The following is a 22217-nucleotide window of genomic DNA, read 5'->3' as shown; positions in this document are numbered from 1 at the left end:
GACGTTAAATATCTGGATTTTCTTTGGACTAACAATAAGTCATTGTTTAAAGTTTTAAATTGAAATGATGGGTGTGATTTCTCTTTGTAACTCAGTTGTATGCTTGTTTTCACTCAAGCGTCTTGCTAGTTTTCTAGTTGAATGATAGCATCCGTTCGGTAATAAATGTAAATTGTACTTCTTCATTTGTCTATATCTTTTTAATTTTTTTTCTAGTGTCGGGAGTACGGGTGCGCAAATCGGATTTTTTCTAATACCTAGTTCAGGACTCCGACATGATCGGGTATTGGATACACGGTCGGGTATTTGAAAACCTTGTTTTTGGGTATTGAAAAAAACTTATTTTTGAGTTATTTTTGGATTTATTTTCTAGGAATTTTACATATTGCAGATTGAGATTTTTAGGGATTACACTTTTTTGGAGTACTTTTCGGGTATTTTTCAGGTACATATCGAGTATTTTAAAAACCCGGTTTCAAATATTGGAAAACCCAGTTTCGGGTATTACCGGGTACAAATCAGGTCCAATTCCAGGTACTGATTTTAATACTAAAATGCATACCCTACGAGTAGGGTAGGGTCGGGTTCCGGGTTCGAGTATAAAAAACAAGTCCACACAAACCTAAAGCCCATAAAAGAAAGAAAGGCCCATCGTAAGAAGCACGCGTGTATTCTAAAGTAAAGTCGGCTAAACCTCCACCACCATAAATATCCTCTTCACAAATAACATAACGCAAACATTCATTCACATTCAATCTCTCTCTCAAACAAACCCTAACCGAGAGATAGATTATTAATTCTCCAATTCACTCAGGTTCTTTAGATCTTCAATCGATCTAATAATAATAATAATAATAATAATAACCCCTACGATTCCAATTATTATTAGGTTTTGTTAAATCGTTTCGATTGGATTGAATCGGATCTGATAAGAGGATGTCTCGGTGCTTCCCGTACCCTCCTCCTGGTTATAGCAGGAACGGAGGAGGAGCTCCACATCAGGCCTTGATCGATTCGATTAAGGTTATCCGTCACTTTTCAGATCTATTCTCATTGATTTCTATCTTATGATTGAAATTCGATCTGAAGTGTGATTTAGATTATTGTTAGGGTTATACATGTAATTGATTTGAAGATTCGGATGATGATTGTGTGTACGAGTTATTATGCGATGTTAATTGGTGGATTATTATTGGATTAAAAAAGGTCGTTTTAAGGGTTTGTTGTGGCTTCAATTTGCTAATTGGAGTGAGATTTTGGATATTAAGGAAAATTGGTAGCAGTGATGTTTAGAATTGAGGAAAAAGGAAAAAAAGGCTTTCTCTGTAGGCCAAATTTAGTGTTTTAATGACATTTAAGAGTGAATTAATTGTGTTTTTGAGGATTTAGAACTAGCTTGGTGATGAATGGCAGGTATATGTGAATGATTAGTGAGGTTACTTTTGGTTTAGAACAAGCAAAGTGTTTTTTTGAAGATGAATGTTGAAAATGAATTTTGGTGATAGTTTTAAGAAATTGAATGTACATAACATTGTGATGGATGTTAGAAACTGGAACTGGATTTCTATAAATGGATAGCATCAAACGTATTCCAAATTGAACTGCATACGTACTCCCATTAGTCCATACATAATGTGCTGGCTAATGGGACTGAGTATATAGTATTCTTGGAGTATGATTGATGCTAGGTTTTTTTTATGGAGAATTGGTTGCAGTGATGTGTATAGTGGTGTAAGTGTTGATGGTTGATGGTGAAGTTTTGTCACTAGTGATGATTAGAATAGAGTACTTTTGTAGAAGTCGTTTAGGGTTTTAAGATAAGAGTGAATATTAAGTAATGAGTGATGTAGAACCACCATGACGGTGATGGATGTTAGGTATATCTGAAATGTTTGTTGAGTGACTTCGTGATGACATGAATAACCGAAGTTATCCCTGGAGTGAGGGTGCGATATGTAGTATCTTTTGGTCTAAATGTATACCATGTAGTGGCTGATTGGGGTGAGTATTTGGATCTTTTCAGACATAAATTATGCTGGCTTTTAGGGGAAAACTTGCACCAGCGACGTGTGTAGTGAATTGATGGTGAAGTATGGCACTAGTGATGTTTACACTTAAGTACTGTTTGTATAAAAAGCTCTGTTGTAGGAGACATGTATGGATTTAAGAACATGAAGAGTGAATAATTAGTAATGGTGATGGATGTTAAGTATATGTGAATGTTTGGTAGGTGATGAGATAGCTAACCATAGGAGATGAATGTTAGGACTGGATTCAGTGTTCTTGGAGATGAATGTTAGGAATGGATTCAATGTTCATAATGTGGTTATGAGTTTGATTAGGCTTTCAATAGCATGTATCACTTTGTTGCAGCCTTTAATGCCTATTTTTAAAATCACCTTTATTAACTTTTACAATTATCATGAAAGATTTACAGTGGCATTATTAAAAAACTTACCTTTTAGTTAAATAACACTTCAAATCTATTGTTTGCATGCACATAAGAGGTTATTTTTCTTTTGCTGAGCTTTTGTCTTGGGTCTTTTAAGTTATGTTTTTTTTTTTTTTTTTTATTTCAGTTACAAAGTCAAGTACTTTTTGCATGTTTTTCTAACTAGATCTTTGTGAACTTAATACTTTTAAACTATGTCAACATGTTTGTAGCCTTTTAATGGCAACACAGCTGTGTTTTTTTTCCTTAAAAAGACTGTTCTATTTTGTTGCTGTTTGTTAAGCTTTAAGTATCATGCCATCAACTTTGTTTAGAATTAAGGTTGCATGCTTAGGATCTTACATTCTGACCGCTCTACATGATTGTCAATAGCTACATGTTGCTTTAATGGTTTATACATATCCTATGTTATTGTTGGATCTAAATTATTTGTTCTGGTGCTTTAATTAAAGCTCCAGAAGGAAACCGATAAGGCCAAAGCAGAAAGGAGGAAAGAAAAGAAATTAAAGAAGGAAAAGAAGGAGAAAAAGAAAGAGGAGAAGGAAAAAAGAAAGAACGAAGAGAAACTGAAATCACAAAAGAACCAAAGTGAAGTTTCTCACAAATTGTTACAGAAAGAAGCTGGTATTACCGAGGCCGAAATCAATGGAAAAAAACCCAACACAGAAGTACTGGAGAAGAGTGATTTGACTGAAGAAAGTGGTCAACCCATCAAACCATCCTACTCTTCTGATAGCACACAGAACAGTAACAAAAGACGAAGAGACGATAACGATAATGATGATGTCTTGCTACATGATGACTCCGCTGGTCATGGTATGTTGCATTTGTTTTTTCATCCTTTTTGTGTTCATTACAATTGTTACTAATCTCGCGCTTTTTGTAATAATAATCAGGGAAACACATCAAAATTCGATTACTAAAGAAGCTCAAGGAGTCCGATCCCACCACCAGTTCAGGTGAAGACGCGAGATTAAAAACTGTTTCTATACCACCGCCTAGAAGAGAAAACAATGCTGCACAACGGGCTCCTTCGACCCAAACAAAGTCAAACGGGCTTCGTCTCAGTAGAGAACCGTCTCCAAGTTCTTCTGCAAAACCGATTCTTCCTCCTGTATCAAGAAAGAGTGGCGCGGAAGCACTTAAACCAGGTTCATCTTTATCAAGACAACAACTGTTGCAGCAACAACAAAAACACCAACAAATTGCAAGTTTTGCCAGACCAGTTGTGTCCGAAAGTCAACTGAAACATGATATACCAAGTTCATCTGCATCAAGAAACATTGGTGTGCAAGGACCCAACTCAGCTAGACTAGGCCTGGTTCAAAGCAAACCAAGCCCGATAACTACGGGAAAGAGGCCTATTAATGAAATCCCAGTTGCTGGTAACATCAGTTTTCAAAGTAAACCAAGCCCGATAACCACAGGAAAAAGGCCCGTTAACGAAATCCCAGCTCCCGGTAACATCAGTCTTCTAAATAAACCAAGCCCAATAACCACTGGAAAAAGGCCCGTTAATGAAATCCCAGTTTCTGCTAACATCAGTCTTCTAAATAAACCAAGCTCGATAGCCACAGGAAAACGGCCCATTAATGACGCCCCAGTTCCTGGTACCAGCGGGCCCACAAGCCTCGGGAAGAGAAAGGAAGGCTCAGAAAAACCAGGCCCGTCACGAGCCGAGAAAAAGATGATGAAAAAGCATGCCAAGTATGAAAAGCTGATTGGAAGTTGGGTCCCACCTCCAGCTTTTCAAGCTTTATTACCTCAAGTTGTTAATGATGAAGAAGATTGGCTTCCGAGAAGGATTAAACCTGCAAATTCATTGGTCTCCAAGGGTGAAGTGGAAACATGTGGAGCAGGTGAAACAGGGTTGTGGCAGCCACGCGCACGATTCTTGCCGGAAGCAGACATACACGCGTTGCCCTATACGATTCCGTTCTAATATGGTGGTAGTATCGAAATGTGTACAGTTTTTTTGATTTGGTAGGCGAAAGACGAAAAAAAGCAAAAAAGAGATTTAGATTCTATAAATGTTCCAAGAGGAAGGCATATTATGTGTTGCCTCTTTTTTTAAAGATGAAATGTTTTCAAGTGTATGAAGACATGTATTGACATTATTGTGTCTAGCATGATAGTTTAATGATGATTGTAGCATTGTTTTGGTAGAAATTTACATGCTTAAAATGGTAATTAGTTTGTTGAGATGGGAGTTAATGTCATAGTCAAACTAACAAGTGGAAGCTTCCACTTATGTATTTCATTTTCAGAGTGTCAATTTGTAAGTGTTGGATTTAGTTGTCTTAAATGAACCGACTAAAAAGACCAAATAAATGTTATAAAAGGTGTGGTAGCTAGGACTTGACATAACTGGTGAGGGACCCTAAATGTGGGCAATTATTTTTGTAAAGGCAGTGTATTTATTTGAAAGATGATGAAAACGATAGTAGCATTACAATATTTTATTCAATATTATGAGAACATGAGATTGAGATGTGAAAAGGCCATTGCGCATGCCATTGAAAATGCAAAATTTGTGACTACGGATTAAGTTTCGGCTTAAGCAACAAGTGGTGGAAGGTCTGACATGTTAAAAGAGTCTAAATAACGAACCATAATGTAAGACTCTAAATAAAAGGCCCTTCAGTTAGGTTGTGATGAGAGAAAGAATACGGCTTGCTCTTGGAATAAGTGTGTTTTCCGGGTCACTTGGAACATGTGTGTTTTCCGGGTGTCAAAAGGCAGTTTGATGCTATTTGTTACTCTAAAGACAAATTAACTCTATTTTTAAAACTGTAACGCCCCTCGGTTTGCATGGTGTGTTTTGACGAATTACCTCTCATGATACAATCTTTTAACATGATATTCAACTCTACAAGAACATAGTTTCTATAACAACAAAGTTAGATGTAATTTTGTACATAAGGGTAAGCACTAGAAGAGTTGGTGTGTGTTTCTATAACAAATTGAATATTAAATTAATAAGAATCAATATTATTAAAAAATATATATATAATTAAATTTTGTACAACGGGGAGAGAACATTTACATCTTCACTGCTTGTAGGAAACACACTTCAATTGTATTGTAGTAACTAAATGACTGAGTGTTTGGGGATTTGGCGCCCCTCACACTCCACATGGGTCAATTTTATTGGATTGCAAGTAGAATGGGGCTTTGGCGAAAGACATAACAATTATTCAAAAATATTTTTCTGTAATTCAGTTTTACTTTTTATCATACTCAATTAATTATGACTATGGTATAGGGTAACTGAAAAGGCTAATGAAAATATTTTTTTAAGATAACAAATAATGTTCTCTTTATCAATGGGGTGGTAGTCTATTGGCAAATGCAAAAGCTTTTAAACGTCTAGGCTTTAGAGGTGCTCTTGGGTTTAAGCCCACAATTAGGATTAAAAAAATGTAGCTGTTTAAAAAAGATAATAAAAATAATAATGTTTTCTTTATTTGGAAAAAGAAACGTGGCCGAAGATAGAAATTTAGGGTCCAATCTCCAAATATGAGAAGTTGGCTTTATGGTGTGTGGAATACACGTTGGAGACATCGTATCATATGGTGGTTTTGACCATTATACTTTACGATTAGAAATTAAATATCATATATTATTTTATGGTTGAAAATGAGAAATTAAAATAAGTCCCTTTTAATTAGTTTGTGAAGAAATTCAAGACTGATTGCTTATACACATTAATGAAAACTTTAAATATACACTATTATTCTAATTCATACAAAACTCAATGATGTGAGTTCAAAGCCTTGAATAAGTGAATTGATAAGCGTATATCATCAACCTTAATTTTAATTGATGACAAACAAAAGGTGGACCCGGTGTATTGCTAGGGGTGTTCAAGAAATCCGAAATCCGAACCAAAACCGAAATAAACCAATCCGAATTCATATTTGGATATTCGGATCGGATCAGTCCGAATACCCGAATAACTAATTCGGATTCAGATATGGAATTTTAAAATATTCGGATTGTTCGGATTATTCAGATATCCGTTTAATCCGAATAAAAAACATGTTTTTATTAGTATTTTCCAGTTTGGTATATTTATTAGACTATATTACTTGAAGTTTGAAATTTAAATTTGTGTTCAAGAGTGATTTGTATTTTCCGGTTTGTATGTTTATTATGATTGTAAACTATTAAATGTTAGGAACAAAAGATTAGGAAATTTTTTAGGTTTGTTTCAGATAATTTCGGATTATTCGGATATTATTCGAATCCGATCCGAATTGAATTCAGATAGATTTGGATCGGATAGGAATATTCCTAATTCTGATCGGATTGGATTTCGGATAGGGTCCTAAAATTTTCAAATCCGAATAACTTTAACCGAATAATCCGTTATCCGATCTGATGGACACCATAGAATGGATCGCTAGCAGAGTAATAGTAGAAAGCATTCATTTTACACATGAGAGTGAAGATTTGAACCAAAAAAGTAAATAAAATAAATAAAACCTTTATTTGAGGAAGCCATTGCTTAACTTGAACAAATGGATCTTTCAGGTTTATCAATTATGCTCAATGGTGTTTATTTTCCACTTCCTAAGTACATAGAGGATTCTGTGTTGTGGGCAAGGCTGACAATTAAACCCGATGATCAAACTCGAAACTCAAAAGATTCGAGATGGGTATTCGGACATGGGCAATAATGGGCCTAGGTATGAGTTTAATTTTAGAAACTTTTTGGACACGAGATATATCCGAAAAAATACGTAATTTGTAACTTTTATTATCAACTCATCTACTCTAGTAAGAGCATTCACATCCTTTTCTTTATCTTTATATATAATTTGACAAAAAGTCAACTTTAACCTTAAATTTTGTCTCTCTTAAAAATCCTTCCCATTGCATTCCTTATATTTATCTCTATTCAACTAAATCAATACACTTTTAATAACCTTTAACAATGATTTATATCTTTTCTATTCACAAAAAAAATTATATGGATGTATGGATAGTATAAAGAATGGGATGGAGTGATTTGTTTTTTCAATGTCTTCCATATATATTTAAAAATTGTGAAAAATTATAAAGAATAAGGTATCAATGATCTAAATGCTCATTCTATTGGCTTTATAATATGATTTTTTTATACTATTTATATTTTTTATGGTATCAAGTCCTAACTTATTATAATAATAATTTTACATATTTTGTTGGTGCATTTTGTGACAGTCGCTATGCAATTCTGACCAGCGGAACGCTACAGGCGAAGTTAGCACAACTTCGCCCACTGAAGCCCAGGCCCGAGAATGTTTTATATATATATACGTGTGTCTTGTTTAGGTTTAGTAATCCAGAAATTAGTGTGTGTTTTGAGCAGTTCAAGTAGCTAGAGAGTGTAAGAGACAAGGAGAGTCGTGTGAGACGACCCGAGGTAGAGCTCACCTCGGGTCAGTCGTGTTTTCTGTTTGGTTACGGTATGTAACGTGTTTGTTTGATTATTATATAAGAATCTGCAAATTTGATTATCCTGTTTGTATTTGTTCGTGTATTTGTTCGTGTATGTGTTTATGTACGTGTTTAATCGTGTTCTTCGTCTTGTACACCATTAACGAGTCTAGGAGGATTCCGCACTCCTAGACCTCGTGCGGATCTCGTATCGATCGGCGACGCCCCGGGAGGACCTACATGTGGTATCAGAGCCTTCGGCTCTTATGCTATGGTTCGAGATCGGCGTTTTGGTGTTTCTGGCACGAATCTGATGCGTTCTTGGCTGAACAGCGCCGCAGGCGAAGTTATGGAATTCAGGCGAAGTTGCCGTCACTGTTCGTAGGGTTTCGGCGATGTTATTGGCCAGGCGAAGTTAGCAGCCAAGCGAAGTTATGGCCAGGCGAAGTTATTGAGGGACGAAGTTGACTTTTAGGCGAAGTTGACTTTTAGGCGAAGTTAACTTTAGGCGAAGTTAACGAGAAAAAAAAAAAGAGTATTTTGGTGTTTTCGTCTGTATGGCCCGGTGTACACGATTATTGTGAGACCGAAGATGTTGTTCCGTCAACGAGTGATCTTGTTATCTCTTGGTCTTACGTGTGAACAAATACGTGTCAACTCTGGATTTGGAGTTGAGGTTGTGAATGGGATATTGTTTGAAACTGGATATTGACACATATTCGGGTGTTTGTGGGCAATGAAATTGTTGTTGTTCGAGGTTGACCGACTGAAGAAAGTCAAATTGAACTGAAGGTTTTCGTCATTACTGGATTGCGGTCAGAGCATATTATTTATGTTATTTTCAAGGCGTTCGAGAATTGGATCCTGAAACGTGATGCTTATTTATTAGAGTGAAAATTCTGGAACAAGTTGGATTTAATCGGGAATTAAAGTGTTTATGTTCTTGATCGTTATCCCTGGTGATTGAAGATGCTTCGGATTAATTAATGGTCACGTGTTAGATTCTGTCAAGGTGGTTTTGTGATGAAATTGATCACTTGATGTTGAGTAGTTAAAGATTAAACCTTATCGTATGCCGACGAGTTGGTGAAGTTGTGGAGGAAGCCCAACTTCACGTGTTGGTGAAGTCAGATGGACTCACGTGATTGGTTGAGATGATCTATTGGCACGAGGATGCATGCATTTCAAAGACCTCAATCGTTATAGTCGGAGAAGCTTACACTGAAGGGAAGATCTGATATGGAAGACGCTGGGTGATTGGTAGATTTGTGAAGCTACATGACAGATTCAGACACGACTGGTTGACTGCAAACAGAAGATCATCAGTTAAGAGGGGGACTGTTGGTGCATATCGTGTAACAGATGATCTTTTGTGTTTGTTAGAATTGAGAGCAATGGTCAAAGGGGAGACTGTTGGTGCATTTTGTGACCGTCGCTATGCAATTCTGACCAGCGGAACGCCACAGGCGAAGTTAGCACAACTTCGCCTTAGGCGAAGTTAGAACAACTTCGCCATAGGCGAAGTTAGCACAACTTCGCCTACTGAAGCCCAGGCCCGAGAATGTTTTATATATATATACGTGTGTCTTGTTTAGGTTTAGTAATCCAGAAATTAGTGTGTGTTTTGAGCAGTTCAAGTAGCTAGAGAGTGTAAGAGACAAGGAGAGTCGTGTGAGACGACCCGAGGTAGAGCTCACCTCGGGTCAGTCGTGTTTTCTGTTTGGTTACGGTATGTAACGTGTTTGTTTGATTATTATATAAGAATCTGCAGATTTGATTATACTGTTTGTATTTGTTCGTGTATGTGTTTATGTACGTGTTTAATCGTGTTCTTCGTCTTGTACACCATTAACGAGTCTAGGAGGATTCCGCACTCCTAGACCTCGTGCGGATCTCGTATCGATCGGCGACGCCCCGGGAGGACCTACATATTTTAATATTTCAAATTGTTTCTAGTCATCAAATAATTTAATTTACTGTAGTGATTATGAAAACACAAATTAATGACAGTTAGAATGGTAATAAACTTGTTATTATTTATTTTTAATTTGAACAGATTAACATTATGAAGGTATATTGGATGATATGTTTTGATTTTACAGCATAGTATAAGACTACGATTACCAATAACTATGCTATTGTCATCCTTAGTCGTGGTCTGGAAATATCTAGAGAATTCTCTTGGTTTTATATTATAGTTGTCCTATTCAATGATCTTTTATACGAATTAAAAGGAAAAAATTAAATGAATTAAATAACATTAGTTGTTTCAATTGGATCTCAATGAACTTTCAAATATTCATGCATTTAAATCCAAAACATTCAAAGCATTTCATTACAAATTGAAAATCAACACTAAAACAATTCATATATTACAACTTATAAAAATCAATCTTGTACACCACCAAGAAAAAAACTCAGGCAGCCAACACAGATTAAAAGTAAATACAACATACCATAAGAACCCTAATTCAACACTTTTAATTTAAAATAAAAATACAACAATAGAACACAAAAGATAAATAAAGCCTCAAAAACCAGCCTTATTCTCCTCTTTTTGTTCTTACATACATGCTAAAACAGTAATAATAATAATAACATGCATAAACCAGGTAACAGTAAATTATCATTTAATCATTTATCAAATTCTCAGAAGCCGCCTGAGACCATCAGTAGCTCCGGCATCCACACCGGCCGCCTACGCCTTGCAACCGAGCTTCGGCCTAAGCGAAAAAGTCGGCAACGGCACGCTGCTAGGCGGTGGAGAAGGTGTGAACACTACAGACCCTGAAAACTTATCAACAATATCAATTGACTTGTTATTGTCAATAGACGAATTTAAAACCTTAGACACAATATCCATAGGTAGATCCTTGGGATCTAGAGCAACCAGATCCGGTTCAACTACCTGAACTGGATCTGGTTGCTCGCGTTTTGAATTCCTCTTCTGGTTCTTGGATTTCTTCGGGGTGAGAGACTGGTCTCTCACTCGGGTTTTCATGCCTTTGTTAACGTGAATAATATTATTGGTTACACCACTGTTACTACGGTACATATTCGTATTAATATTCGGATGATGTACCGGTAGAGGGAGAAGGGGCGGTTGTTGTAGGTGGCGCGGGAGATTTATTGGCGGATAGGAATTATAAAGAGGCAATAATCCACCACCACCACTAGCGAATATACTCGAGAAAATCAAATCATCATATGGGTACGAGTATAAATTGTTACGGTTAGTAACAAAATTCGGATTCGGGTTTCCGATCCGGTGTTTGTAATTGAGAGATTTGTTGTTCATGTGAACTTTCTCCATTAGGAAAATACAAATGAATATAATAGCAACAAACAACTTTGAGAAATAGGAATATGTGAATGATCTCAAATAAACACGGATCAAAGGCACATAAAATAGGTAAAGAAAATAAAAACTAATTAATAGTTATGATAATTATGATATATTAATATGAATATGAAGTTAAATCATAATAAGAGAAAAGGGGATCTAGAGAGGATGAATACCCAAGATAGGGTTTTTGTCATGAACTGCCCGTACACCAACGCAAAGGATCTTTAAATAGTGGAAGATTACAACGGCTACTTATTATTTTATTTATTTTTATTTTTATTTTTATTTAATATTTGATGGGTCAATTGTAGGTTTGGTTTCTTTTTTTTTATTGAGTTGCCTACCAAGAATATGCTAAATATGTATTAATGTCACGTTTTTTAGATTGTTATACTATTTATGGAAATTTGTATGAACGTAGAAATTAACGTAATTAATTTTTTTGAAGTTTATGTAGGTGATTGTTGCGTCTGTTTTAGGATCTTTTCGTATTTTATGTTAATTTGTGTGCTTTTAAGTGGTCTTGAGATACGGTCATATAGATAAGTTCTTACGAAATTAACAATTTTAAAATGAGATTTGTTATCTAATCATAATTTCATACAAACAAAATCTAACAAAGAGATGGACAGATACATACATTGTTCACGACAAAGGAGATGTCACGATCGTAATAATCGACGTTTTTGAGACATGCTAGTGAATCCTATCGAAACTATATTGTTAAGCATTGCATGGTACTTATAAGATGATTACTTATTCGGAAAAACAATTGTGGTCTCGATCACAAACAAAATCTTTGAAGTCATGTCCAAATATACCATTCTATAGAGCTTAATATAGTGGTTTGTGACGGCTAATGCGTTACAAGTGGTATTAAAGTAACCTTTGCGGATTGTGAGGGCATGTAACACCAGTCAACGAAGACATTGAGTCGTAATGAGGGGATGGGTTATAAATGTTATTATAGAGAAAGCTCACATAGACATCACGAGTACTCAAGAAAGATGTTTGATCTTGATGAAGCCTTGGCCATCTAGATACTACACATTTGGTGACATCTTAAAAGTTCTGAGTAAAAGAGAAAGGCCTAGAGAATCAAAACTATGCTAAAGTGTGATTCAATATATTTTCAGAAAAAAAAAACTATCAAAGATGATTTTGATAAGATTATATAAGGCATACATGCTCAATTAAGTAACAATTTAAAATCAAGTAATAAAACTTTTAAAAACAAATTAATCAAAACTTGATGTAATAATGATTATTAACTAAATACATATATTTTAATAGCATATGAATATATAATTCAATATTTTTAAAAAATTAACCATGAAAAAACTTCATGAACCATTAGGATGTGTCTTTTACAGTTTATTTATGTATATTATAAATGTTTAATAAATTAACTAAACAAACCCTTAAGAATAAGTCAAATAAGATTACTAAAAACCGAAACGAACTTAAAACTGTGTGGTTGACAACTTTCTAAAAACCGATTGTTGTGGCTCGGTTTGATATCATTTCAATTATAATAGTGTATACATAAAAAAAGAAGGCAAACATGCAACATGCTACACTGTTATCCCTTTTTGAATTGCAAAAAGGTTTTGGTTGATGTAAGTCATAGCCGAATTAACTGAACCAAAACAAATGTCCCATATTTGACATACATTCCTTCAATATATATGATGTAAACTGATCCAAAATGAATGTGGTCACTATGATAAAAATGAATGCGGTCATTGTGATCGTTGTAGTCGTGTTAACTTTTGTATATGGGCACTGGATCAAAAATTTTCCAACATGTTTGATTGGAGATGTGAATACTGAAATGTTCTGCAGTAGCTACAGCCTACAAATGTTGTTTAGTTGGTTTTACAATATTTTCGTTTATTATTAATAAGATGCTGAATTGTATATGATTCAAATTTAAAGGATTAATTAATATGAAGATGTGAAAATTGAAGTATTGGGAATATACAGCCAGCATTGTTGTTGATATGGGAATCAAAAAAGAAAAAGAATAAATTTTGTTATAAGAAAGGTTTGCAATATTGAAGAACTGTTTCTTAATGTGTGCATTTGTCTATCCTACATTGGAGGTTTTATAAAGTTCCCACTCAGGATTTCCTTTTAAAAATTTATTAAACGAAACCTAGTGCTTACATTGAAATAGAAAGCAAACGGACAACAAGCTGTGTCGCTACACATTTTTTAATTTTAAAACCCGGTTTTAAAAAAACTACATTAGCTCACAATCTAATTATATTAGGTTATTTGTGATGTCTAGTGATAAATAAAATAAAATAAAATAAAATGGTTGCATGTACATTATAATAAATTAACAATTCATTACTTCTTATTAACGAGGATCAACAACGTGATTTTATGTGATTTGGTCAATGGAAGATATTGTATCTTTAGGCCATTGAATGACGTGAATTGATATTTCAATTTATACGTAGAGGAGTTATTTTTGTCTTGGTAGGTTAAAGATACATTTCATCATTTAAGTTCAACAACTTTTTATAAACAACATTATTTAGATGGTTTAGTTTAATTTATGTATTTGTTTTATAGTATGTGTATCATGGTTTTGTTGTCTGCGTGTATCTTTATAGCATGTGTATGGTTGTTTGTGTTGAATCAACTATGTAGGATCTTGAATGTTCGATCTTAATTAAAATGACTTCTCAAATGAACTTACTCTCTCCCTCTCAATTATATTTTGTCTATCTATTGTCAAATTCTAAAGCAAACTTAGGTTACTTTTGATCTTTTAACATTAATGAAGAAAATTAAAAAAAAAAAGTATTACTCCTTCCGTCCCTCTACAAGTGTCATAGTTTGAAAAATACAAAGTTTAAGAAAGTTTGAATGATTGTACTTTTTGATTAAAAAATGACTATAATGCCCTTAATATATATAAAAAGACAAAATTTAAGAAAGTTTGAATGATTGATTTATGTAAGGGTAAACTTGGAAATTAACTAATAATTTTAAAAGTGAACATTTGTAATGAGACAAACTAAAAAGGAAATGTGGACACTTTCAAAGGGACAGAGAGAGTATCATCCAACATCATCAAAATCTTTCTTTTCCATAGATAACATTCCAGCTATTCTAATGCTGATATATCAAGAGCATGTAACATTTTAAGCATATATAGAAAATAAAACCCTTAAATCATGTAACATTGATACATTATTATTAATCTTACATACATTTGGTTTCAAATCATCCAATAAATTTTCTTTCAAGTCTTTTATTCATTCAAGATCTTTCGTATTAAAAAATTTAATCGTGTAAATAAAGTTTTATTTAGTTTTGTAAACATTTCCTAAGCACCCTTAAGCGTGAAGTTTTTTTAACATACAACTTTTTAAATTTACACTACTTTACTCACAATAGGAATTGAAAGAGACTCTACCTTATAAAACATGTTAATGGCATGGCATTAGGCTAATAGGTTTCAAAGTGTTTAGTTGATGAAAGAGACTCACCATTTCACTTTTCGTGAGGAAATCCATCATAGGTAAAAAATTCTATAAAATTCCATACTTATTTTTTTGTCACGGGTGAGAATTGAACCCAAAACATACACCTTTTTAAATAAAAATCTTTTAATATCGTTCCTCAACCACTTAAACCAAAGATCCTAGACAATTTTCTTTTTAAATCATCATTTTAAGATTTTTAGTTATAACTTTAAAAAATACATACATAACAATAATAAAATGATACACCCATATCTGATTCTGCTTAACCATTGGATGAAGGTGGTATAGAAAGTTAGTCGTCCTGGAATTTAGCGACGACCGTTTGACGTCACAATTAAAAAATAGGGTTTAAAATATAGGAATCTTTTAAGACGAAAGATATTATGAAACTGGGCGGCAGCCGTCACTTTAATCGTGACCATTCATCAGTCAGAACCGTTGGAAGAACAATAGCCGTTGATCTATACTTACGTTCTTGTAAAGTTAAGGTGGTCGGAAAGCACACAATTTTTTTTTTTTTGAACAGTTTGGCTTACTGGCAATGCACACCCCCTAACACCTAAAGGACCCGGGTTCGAATCTCCCAGAGAGAGGGACCTTTCAACCTAAAATGGTATTTTTTTTTGCCTCCGCAGAGACTCGAACCTAGGCCACCACCCGGGCGGGACCCTCGCAAGCGAGTTATCCCCCCCACCTCCGACCAGCTGGGCTGGACCTCATCGGCACACAATAAGGTGATCCCATCGTGGTCATGTACCCATTCCCTCACGTGGACTGATTTGCATTGCCAACACATTCTCCAATTTCTAGTTTTTTTTAACTTTTCCTCTTTAATAAAGCAGGTAATAAAAGCAATACATATCTTAACTTTAAGATGTTCAAAGTAGAACGTTTACTATTTTACAAGTATTGTTATAGATGTTATACAATTATTAGGATGTAATATTGCCTACTAATTCACTTCATTTGTAATCTTGGACAAAAACCGAACCATAACTCAAAATTGAAAAAGTTATCAAATTAACTATAACCGAATAAAACTGACGATTATGGTTAAGTGAATTTGATTAACCAATCGTTTGGTAATGGTTACAGTAATGTGTATTCATTACCCGACTTAACCGAAACCAAAACCGAATCTTGCATGTTTGTGCATTTTCAAATTTTATCTCTATTTCCATATTTTACATCTTCATTTCTGGCTTCGAACATTTAACATTATGCTTAAATTGTTTATAACGTAGCTTAGAACACCTTAATCAAGTTTGAAGCCGACATATTTTAGCTTTAAAACTTCATAATTGACTTTGAACACCATAATTGAACCCTTTTCAACTAAAACTAAAGAAAAAAAAAATACATTGGACGGCTAACTGAACTTAAGCAAAACCAACCCATAATCAGCGGTTAACTGACATATGGTTAACCGACCATTCACTTATGGAATTCGGTTATGGTTAGGCAATCTTTCATAACCAAAGCTCATTTATGGTTATGAATAAGCCCCTGTAACCAAACCAAGTTTGCCCCAGGGCCGGCTCCGAAAAGACGAAAATTTTTTTAGGCCAAAGGTGAATTTTTTTTGGGCCTTAAGCACAATAAATATTTTGTTGGGTTTAAACAATTTAATTATAAATAAGCTTATTTGATTATGATTTAAGTTGTGTAAAAAACTTTTGTATAAAATAAACTTAAAATTGTTTCAAATAAGACTAGAACCCACAACCTTTTGGTTAGATGCATACCCCTTTACCATTAGACCAAGCTAGTGGTTATGTAATTGTGTTGAAACATTGATTATACACATGTTCTTGATAAAAATACATATATATATTTTTTGATAAAAAAAAAATTTCGGGCCTAACGGAGTGTCGGGCCTGTGACCGTCGACTACCCTGTCATGCTTCAAAGACGGCCCTGGTTTGCGCACCCCTACTTTTTAATACTACGTATATGAAAATTATGTGAATTTTTACACTTCTATATTCAAAATCAGTTATATATTTAACATGTTCTAATGAATGGAACAAAACCTTGTAAACTCGATTAGTTAGACCTACCAAAAATATGTTTCATAAAGAGAACTTATGGAATACCATGTTATCACATTACAATATTATCCTTGTATCTTTCCAACTAAAACAAATAATATTAATATCAAAACTCGCTCTATATCACAAGTTATGATTGGACAGAAACAATAGTATCAACACCAATGTAGTCCCATTAGTATGTCAAGTTTATTCAAGACGTCTTATTCATATAAACAAGACAAACCTAATATGATAGATGTGACTCGCTTACAAAGTTATATAAGCAATAATCAATTACAATATTTACTAAAATAAAGTAATAAACTCGCATTTAGGAAGAGAATTTAAGTTGTAAAATTAGAAAACACAATTAAGGGAGCACTTTTAGGACTATTGTTCACCTTTAAAAAATGGTGATGGTGGCCGTGGATGATGCTGGTCAGCTAAGGCTATGTGAAGATAGTGAAAAGGGATGATGCTATATTTTGTATTTTAATGAATGTTTAAAATTACAACTACTCTCTTACACATGACAAGATTTAACGGCAAAAATTAAAAAGATTAGAGCAACATGACATAACGTGTAATTTTTGATACATTGGATACAAATCTCGTCAATTTTATGTACATACGTTAAATTTGGTACAATAATAAAGAACTTTTTTACGGTTAATAACTACTAAAAGTTATATAATCTATATAACCATAAACTAAAGGGAATAAATTACAATTTTTTTTATTATTTTAGACGACATAAATTATTATAAAAAAGTAAATTATATTTTATTACTTATTGAAGATTTTTAATTGCAGGGTTTTGATGGACTTAAAAGAGTTTAATGATTTGACATCAAACCGATTATATGGATAAAAACTTGGTTTGAGTTGTATGTCCTTAAAATTTAACTGATATGATTTTTTTAACAACCAACTAATAAAGCCATAATACATGGGTAACTTAATGGTAAAAGACGACCTATATGCCGTATCACGTATGTATAAAACCCTATATTTATTTGTTTATAAAAACAGCTTATATTTTGAAGAGTAGACTTAACAACCATATGCTTCGTACTGTCGTAGTTTTGGTCGGTCCATTATTTTATGATGCATTATACTTTGTATCTATTATAAATCAAATAAACAACTTGTCATTTATTTATTTATATATATTTTTGATTTGATATCCTCTTCCTTCGCTCGGTGGAGACAGTATTTTTAATTAGTTGTATATCCTACGATCATAACCTTTTATTTAGTATATTCTGTTTCTTATAAAAATATAATATATTTATGGTTTTAAATTGTTTGAAAACTTTAAAGATTCTCATTCATTGTTCAAGTCGTTCATATCTTTCACATATTTATTAATATGAAAATTAAGTTTATGACTTTGAATCCGTATCTGACTCGAATTGGCAACTTTTTATGAATCCATTGAAAGATGAGATATAAAGCTACTAACGAGTCAAACGTTTATAAAGTATTTGAGACTAAAGATCAGAAGTTACTGAGCTCTCACATTTTGGCACTAATTGATATTAAGGGGTCCGTTTACAGCCGAGACATTAGAATTCATCAAATATTTGTTATTACTTATAAGTTATAACAATTAACAACCAAGTAATTAGAATCCAACATTCAATTCAAATTAGCAAAGGAATCAAATTATCCGAATAAGTTTTGTCTAAATAACTAAATCCAAAAAAACAACTAATTTAAAACACTAAACAATCAAAATATCAAATGACTAATTTCAAACTATCAGAAAGTTAACATTTATATAATCAATCAAACAATAACATTCAAATATATATGAACAAGAAAACACACTTAAAAGTTAAAACTGGGGTTGTTCGGGCATATATGTCTTTTAAAGTTGTGTAATTGATTTAATAACTAAAAAATGCGGTAAAGTAAGTAAATTACTTAAAAATTAATAGATTATATTTTGTTAACTTAAATGTGAGTTATATTGTAACTAATTGCTTTCTTGATAAATCAATATCTAAAAAATATAAAAAATAACTAAAATTTCGGTGTCAAAAATATCTTTTACTTGCGTTTCAGTTACATATATAATACAGATTAAAGAATTTCATAATTGATGGGTGACACACATACCACCCTGCTAGGCCTCTAGTGATTAAGAGTGAAGACAAGAAATAAAAGATAATAAACAATTTTACAATGTTAACTTTAGGTGTTTTGAGTTGACACTGAGATTATTTTTAATGATTAGGCACTTTATTAAAGGAAAATAATTGTTTTCTATAATATAAAAAACAAGAACAAATAATGTTATAAAAAATGCCTATTAAATTAGAAAAGATCTTTTTGGGAAATTATAGCAGACAAACGTAATCATAGTCAACTTGCATTTCCACCGACCAGTTAATTTTAAAACCCCCACGACTATATGTGATTCACTTTGTCTCCCAGATGTAAAGATAATCTTGTAATTTGATTTTGGTTTGCATAACTTATCATAAAGTATATTTATTTAACAACTACTAACTTGGTCGGTCTAGTGTTAAAGGTGTATGACCTTCAACCAAAAACATTTATGTTCTCGAGATTTTAACGATTGATAGTTAAAAAAAAATATAAAATAAATCTCTCAAAATTTTTCTTTCAGAATGGGTGGATTTGAAAAATAATCTCCCCTCTTGGCTTTCTTAAAATATACGTAATTTATTTTCCATTCAAATTCTAGAACAAGAAATTTAATTATATCCTTTCATTATCTCACATATTTTTTCTCTCTTCTTAATTCCCTTTCCTTTATTTTGTTTATTAAACTTGAGATCACAATGTTAGTTTGAAGGGTTGATATTTACAAGAAAGGTAAGACTTAAAATATGTAAATGATGTGTATCAAATATAGATTAGGCTGTCTCTAATTCGCATCGGTTTCATGAAAATGCTAATTGATATAGATATAAAAACACTAATATGTTGTGAATTCGACGCTAATAACCATTAACCATACATGGTCAAGCTAAGAAAAGAGCAAAATAGAATGTGTTTATAGAGAAATCTCATTTTTGTTGATTTTTGTGTCATCAATAGCGTTAGTTTAATTGAATTTACTTATTTACCAATGTGAACAGAAATAAAAATTGTTACATGTTTGAAGGTGTTGACTACACATTTGTATAAGATTATTCTCGTCTTCAACATCTTAGAACATGTGGTTCAAGAGTGAACAGGAAGTTGCAAGGAGGCATCGTCGTAGTGGGGTCGTTCAATGGGTAATGCCCTTGGTGAGGTCCTGGAGTAAGCCCTTTATAATTTTGATTTAAATGCGTGTGATGGATAAAAAAATGCATGAAATTGATTGATAGTTGAAACTAATTATTAATAGTAAGTGCTATCAACGAATAATGAAATCAGCTTCAACTTATTCAATCCGTGACACAACCGGTCAGTAGTAACAAATCTATAACAACTTGATTACCAATTTCAATTGACCCGTTAAAGTATGTGTTGTGGTTTGGTTTGGCCTGCCCGTGATGTATTTTAACAAAACAATGTATCAGTTTGGAAAAATAACGCCTACAATTTGTCACGTGTTATCAGGCTATCATTTGATCTAGATTTTTTTATTTTATTTTTTATTTTTTTACTAAAACCACCTTCATAACCTTCATGAACTCAATTATTTAGGCAAGGGATCCTTCCACATCACCCTGGATCTTCATACACCATTTTTTGTCCTATACGGCTCGTATAGGGTTATACGGTCGTATAGGACCTGAATCGTGTCAGAGGTTGTCTGCCATCGTTTATTGTGCCTCGTATAGGCCTATACGGGTCGTATAGGCCTATACGGCCGTATAGACACTTTTTTTTATAAAAATGATGACCATATATACAATATTGTGATTTATACGGGTCGTATTTGGCTTGTTTATAGACACTTTTTTTTTAAAAAAAATGATGACCATATATACAATATATGTGATTCATACGGGTCATATTTGGTTCATTTATCTTAACGAGTTTAAATGTTGAGCTCAAGCTTAGCTCGTCAAAAGCTCAAGACTGTCTAGACATATTTGTTGCTTACATATAATAAAAATTTGAGGTTTTTTTAACATCTAGTCAACATACATTAAAATAAAAATGCACCCCAAAATTTGAGGTTTTTTTTTAAATCGTTTTCCGGCAGCGATTAAGGTAGTTTGAATGTTTCTGCAAATGTTTTCTATACGGTCGTATAGCCCTATACGACCGTATAACTTTTATTTTCTATACGGCCGTATAGGCCTATACGACCGTATAGGCATTAAATGTCTCGTATTGCATTCAGACAAAAAAGCTGTTTTTTTGTCCCCTTGTCAGACATATGTACCCTATACGGCCGTATAGGCTGCAAAAAGCTGTTTTTTTGTCCCCTTGTCAGACATGTGTACCCTATACGGCCGTATAGGCCTATACGAGTCGTATAGGCATGTGGGGGTGGTGGGGGTGGTGGGGGGATCACATCCCATTATTTAACATCCTATCATAAAACATTTAACACCATCTAGATATGAAACTTTTTGTTGGGCTTCAAGGCCCATTTATTAAAACATTAAACCCATCCGGCTACCTGAAACATGTGCTTCCAAATTTATGGGCTACTTGTTTCATTGTCTTGATGTCTTCCCTCATGTCAATTTCTTTACCTGTTAATATTATATGTTTGATCTTGAGCATAAACTTTACCAACTATATACAATTATAAAAAAATTTACTTAAAAACTGTTATATCTATCAAGATTGTATATGGCTGGAATGATTATACCATTCTCATTCAATAATATATATAGGAGTACACCCATAACTAACAAGGAGTTTACATATGACTTCTACAACAACCTTGACTAAGATTTAAATTTGAATTTAAATATAATTGACACAATTAACACATGTTAATTATTTGACTATTCCTTGTGTCGTGATACGCCCCCGCAAGATGGAGGATCCATCGGAGACTCCAATCTTGGACCGTAAGCGGAGGAACGAAGCTCTTGACAGCGGTTTTGCTAGCACATCCGCGAGTTGATGTGATGAACCTTGAGGGAACCTGTAGCTACCTGGTCTCTTACAAAATGGTAGTCCAAAGCTACATATTTCATGCGAGAGTGATACACGGGATTAGCACATAGGTATGTGGCACCTGTGTTATCACAATAAAGGCGAGGAGGATCCTTAATCATTAGACCAAGCTCTCTGAGAAGATTTTTGACCCATGACACTTCCGCCGCTGCATTTGCAAGTGCTTTATACTCTGCTTCAGTGGAGGAGCGTGAAACTGACTTTTGACTGGCTGATTTCCATGATATTATATTGGACCCAAGGTACACGATATAAGCCGTGGTGGACCGACCAGCTGTGTAGATTCCTCCCCAATCAGAGTCTGAAAAAGCGGTTAGTTGGAGGGGTGACTTCCTGCTTAAAAACAAACCGTG

The 22217-nt window shown here is 33.6% G+C and overlaps 1 protein-coding gene across 1 annotated transcript; it reads left to right on the top strand.

Annotated features, from left to right (window-relative positions):
• Window positions 1–795: 795 nt before the first annotated feature.
• Window positions 796–4848, top strand: LOC143581245 (uncharacterized). Its single transcript, XM_077064070.1, has 3 exons — window positions 796–1023; window positions 2905–3268; window positions 3349–4848. The coding sequence occupies exons 1-3, from the start codon at window positions 937–939 to the stop codon at window positions 4392–4394; spliced, it is 1497 nt and encodes a 498-aa protein (XP_076920185.1). The 5' UTR covers window positions 796–936; the 3' UTR covers window positions 4395–4848.
• The last annotated feature ends 17369 nt before the right edge of the window (window positions 4849–22217 follow it).

This window comes from Bidens hawaiensis, unplaced genomic scaffold, assembly GCF_021521415.1.
Source record: "Bidens hawaiensis isolate Kalapana, Puna unplaced genomic scaffold, B.hawaiensis_p1.1 tig00030839_1, whole genome shotgun sequence".
Lineage (NCBI taxonomy): Eukaryota > Viridiplantae > Streptophyta > Magnoliopsida > Asterales > Asteraceae > Bidens > Bidens hawaiensis.
This window is presented reverse-complemented; position numbering and strand designations above follow the sequence as displayed.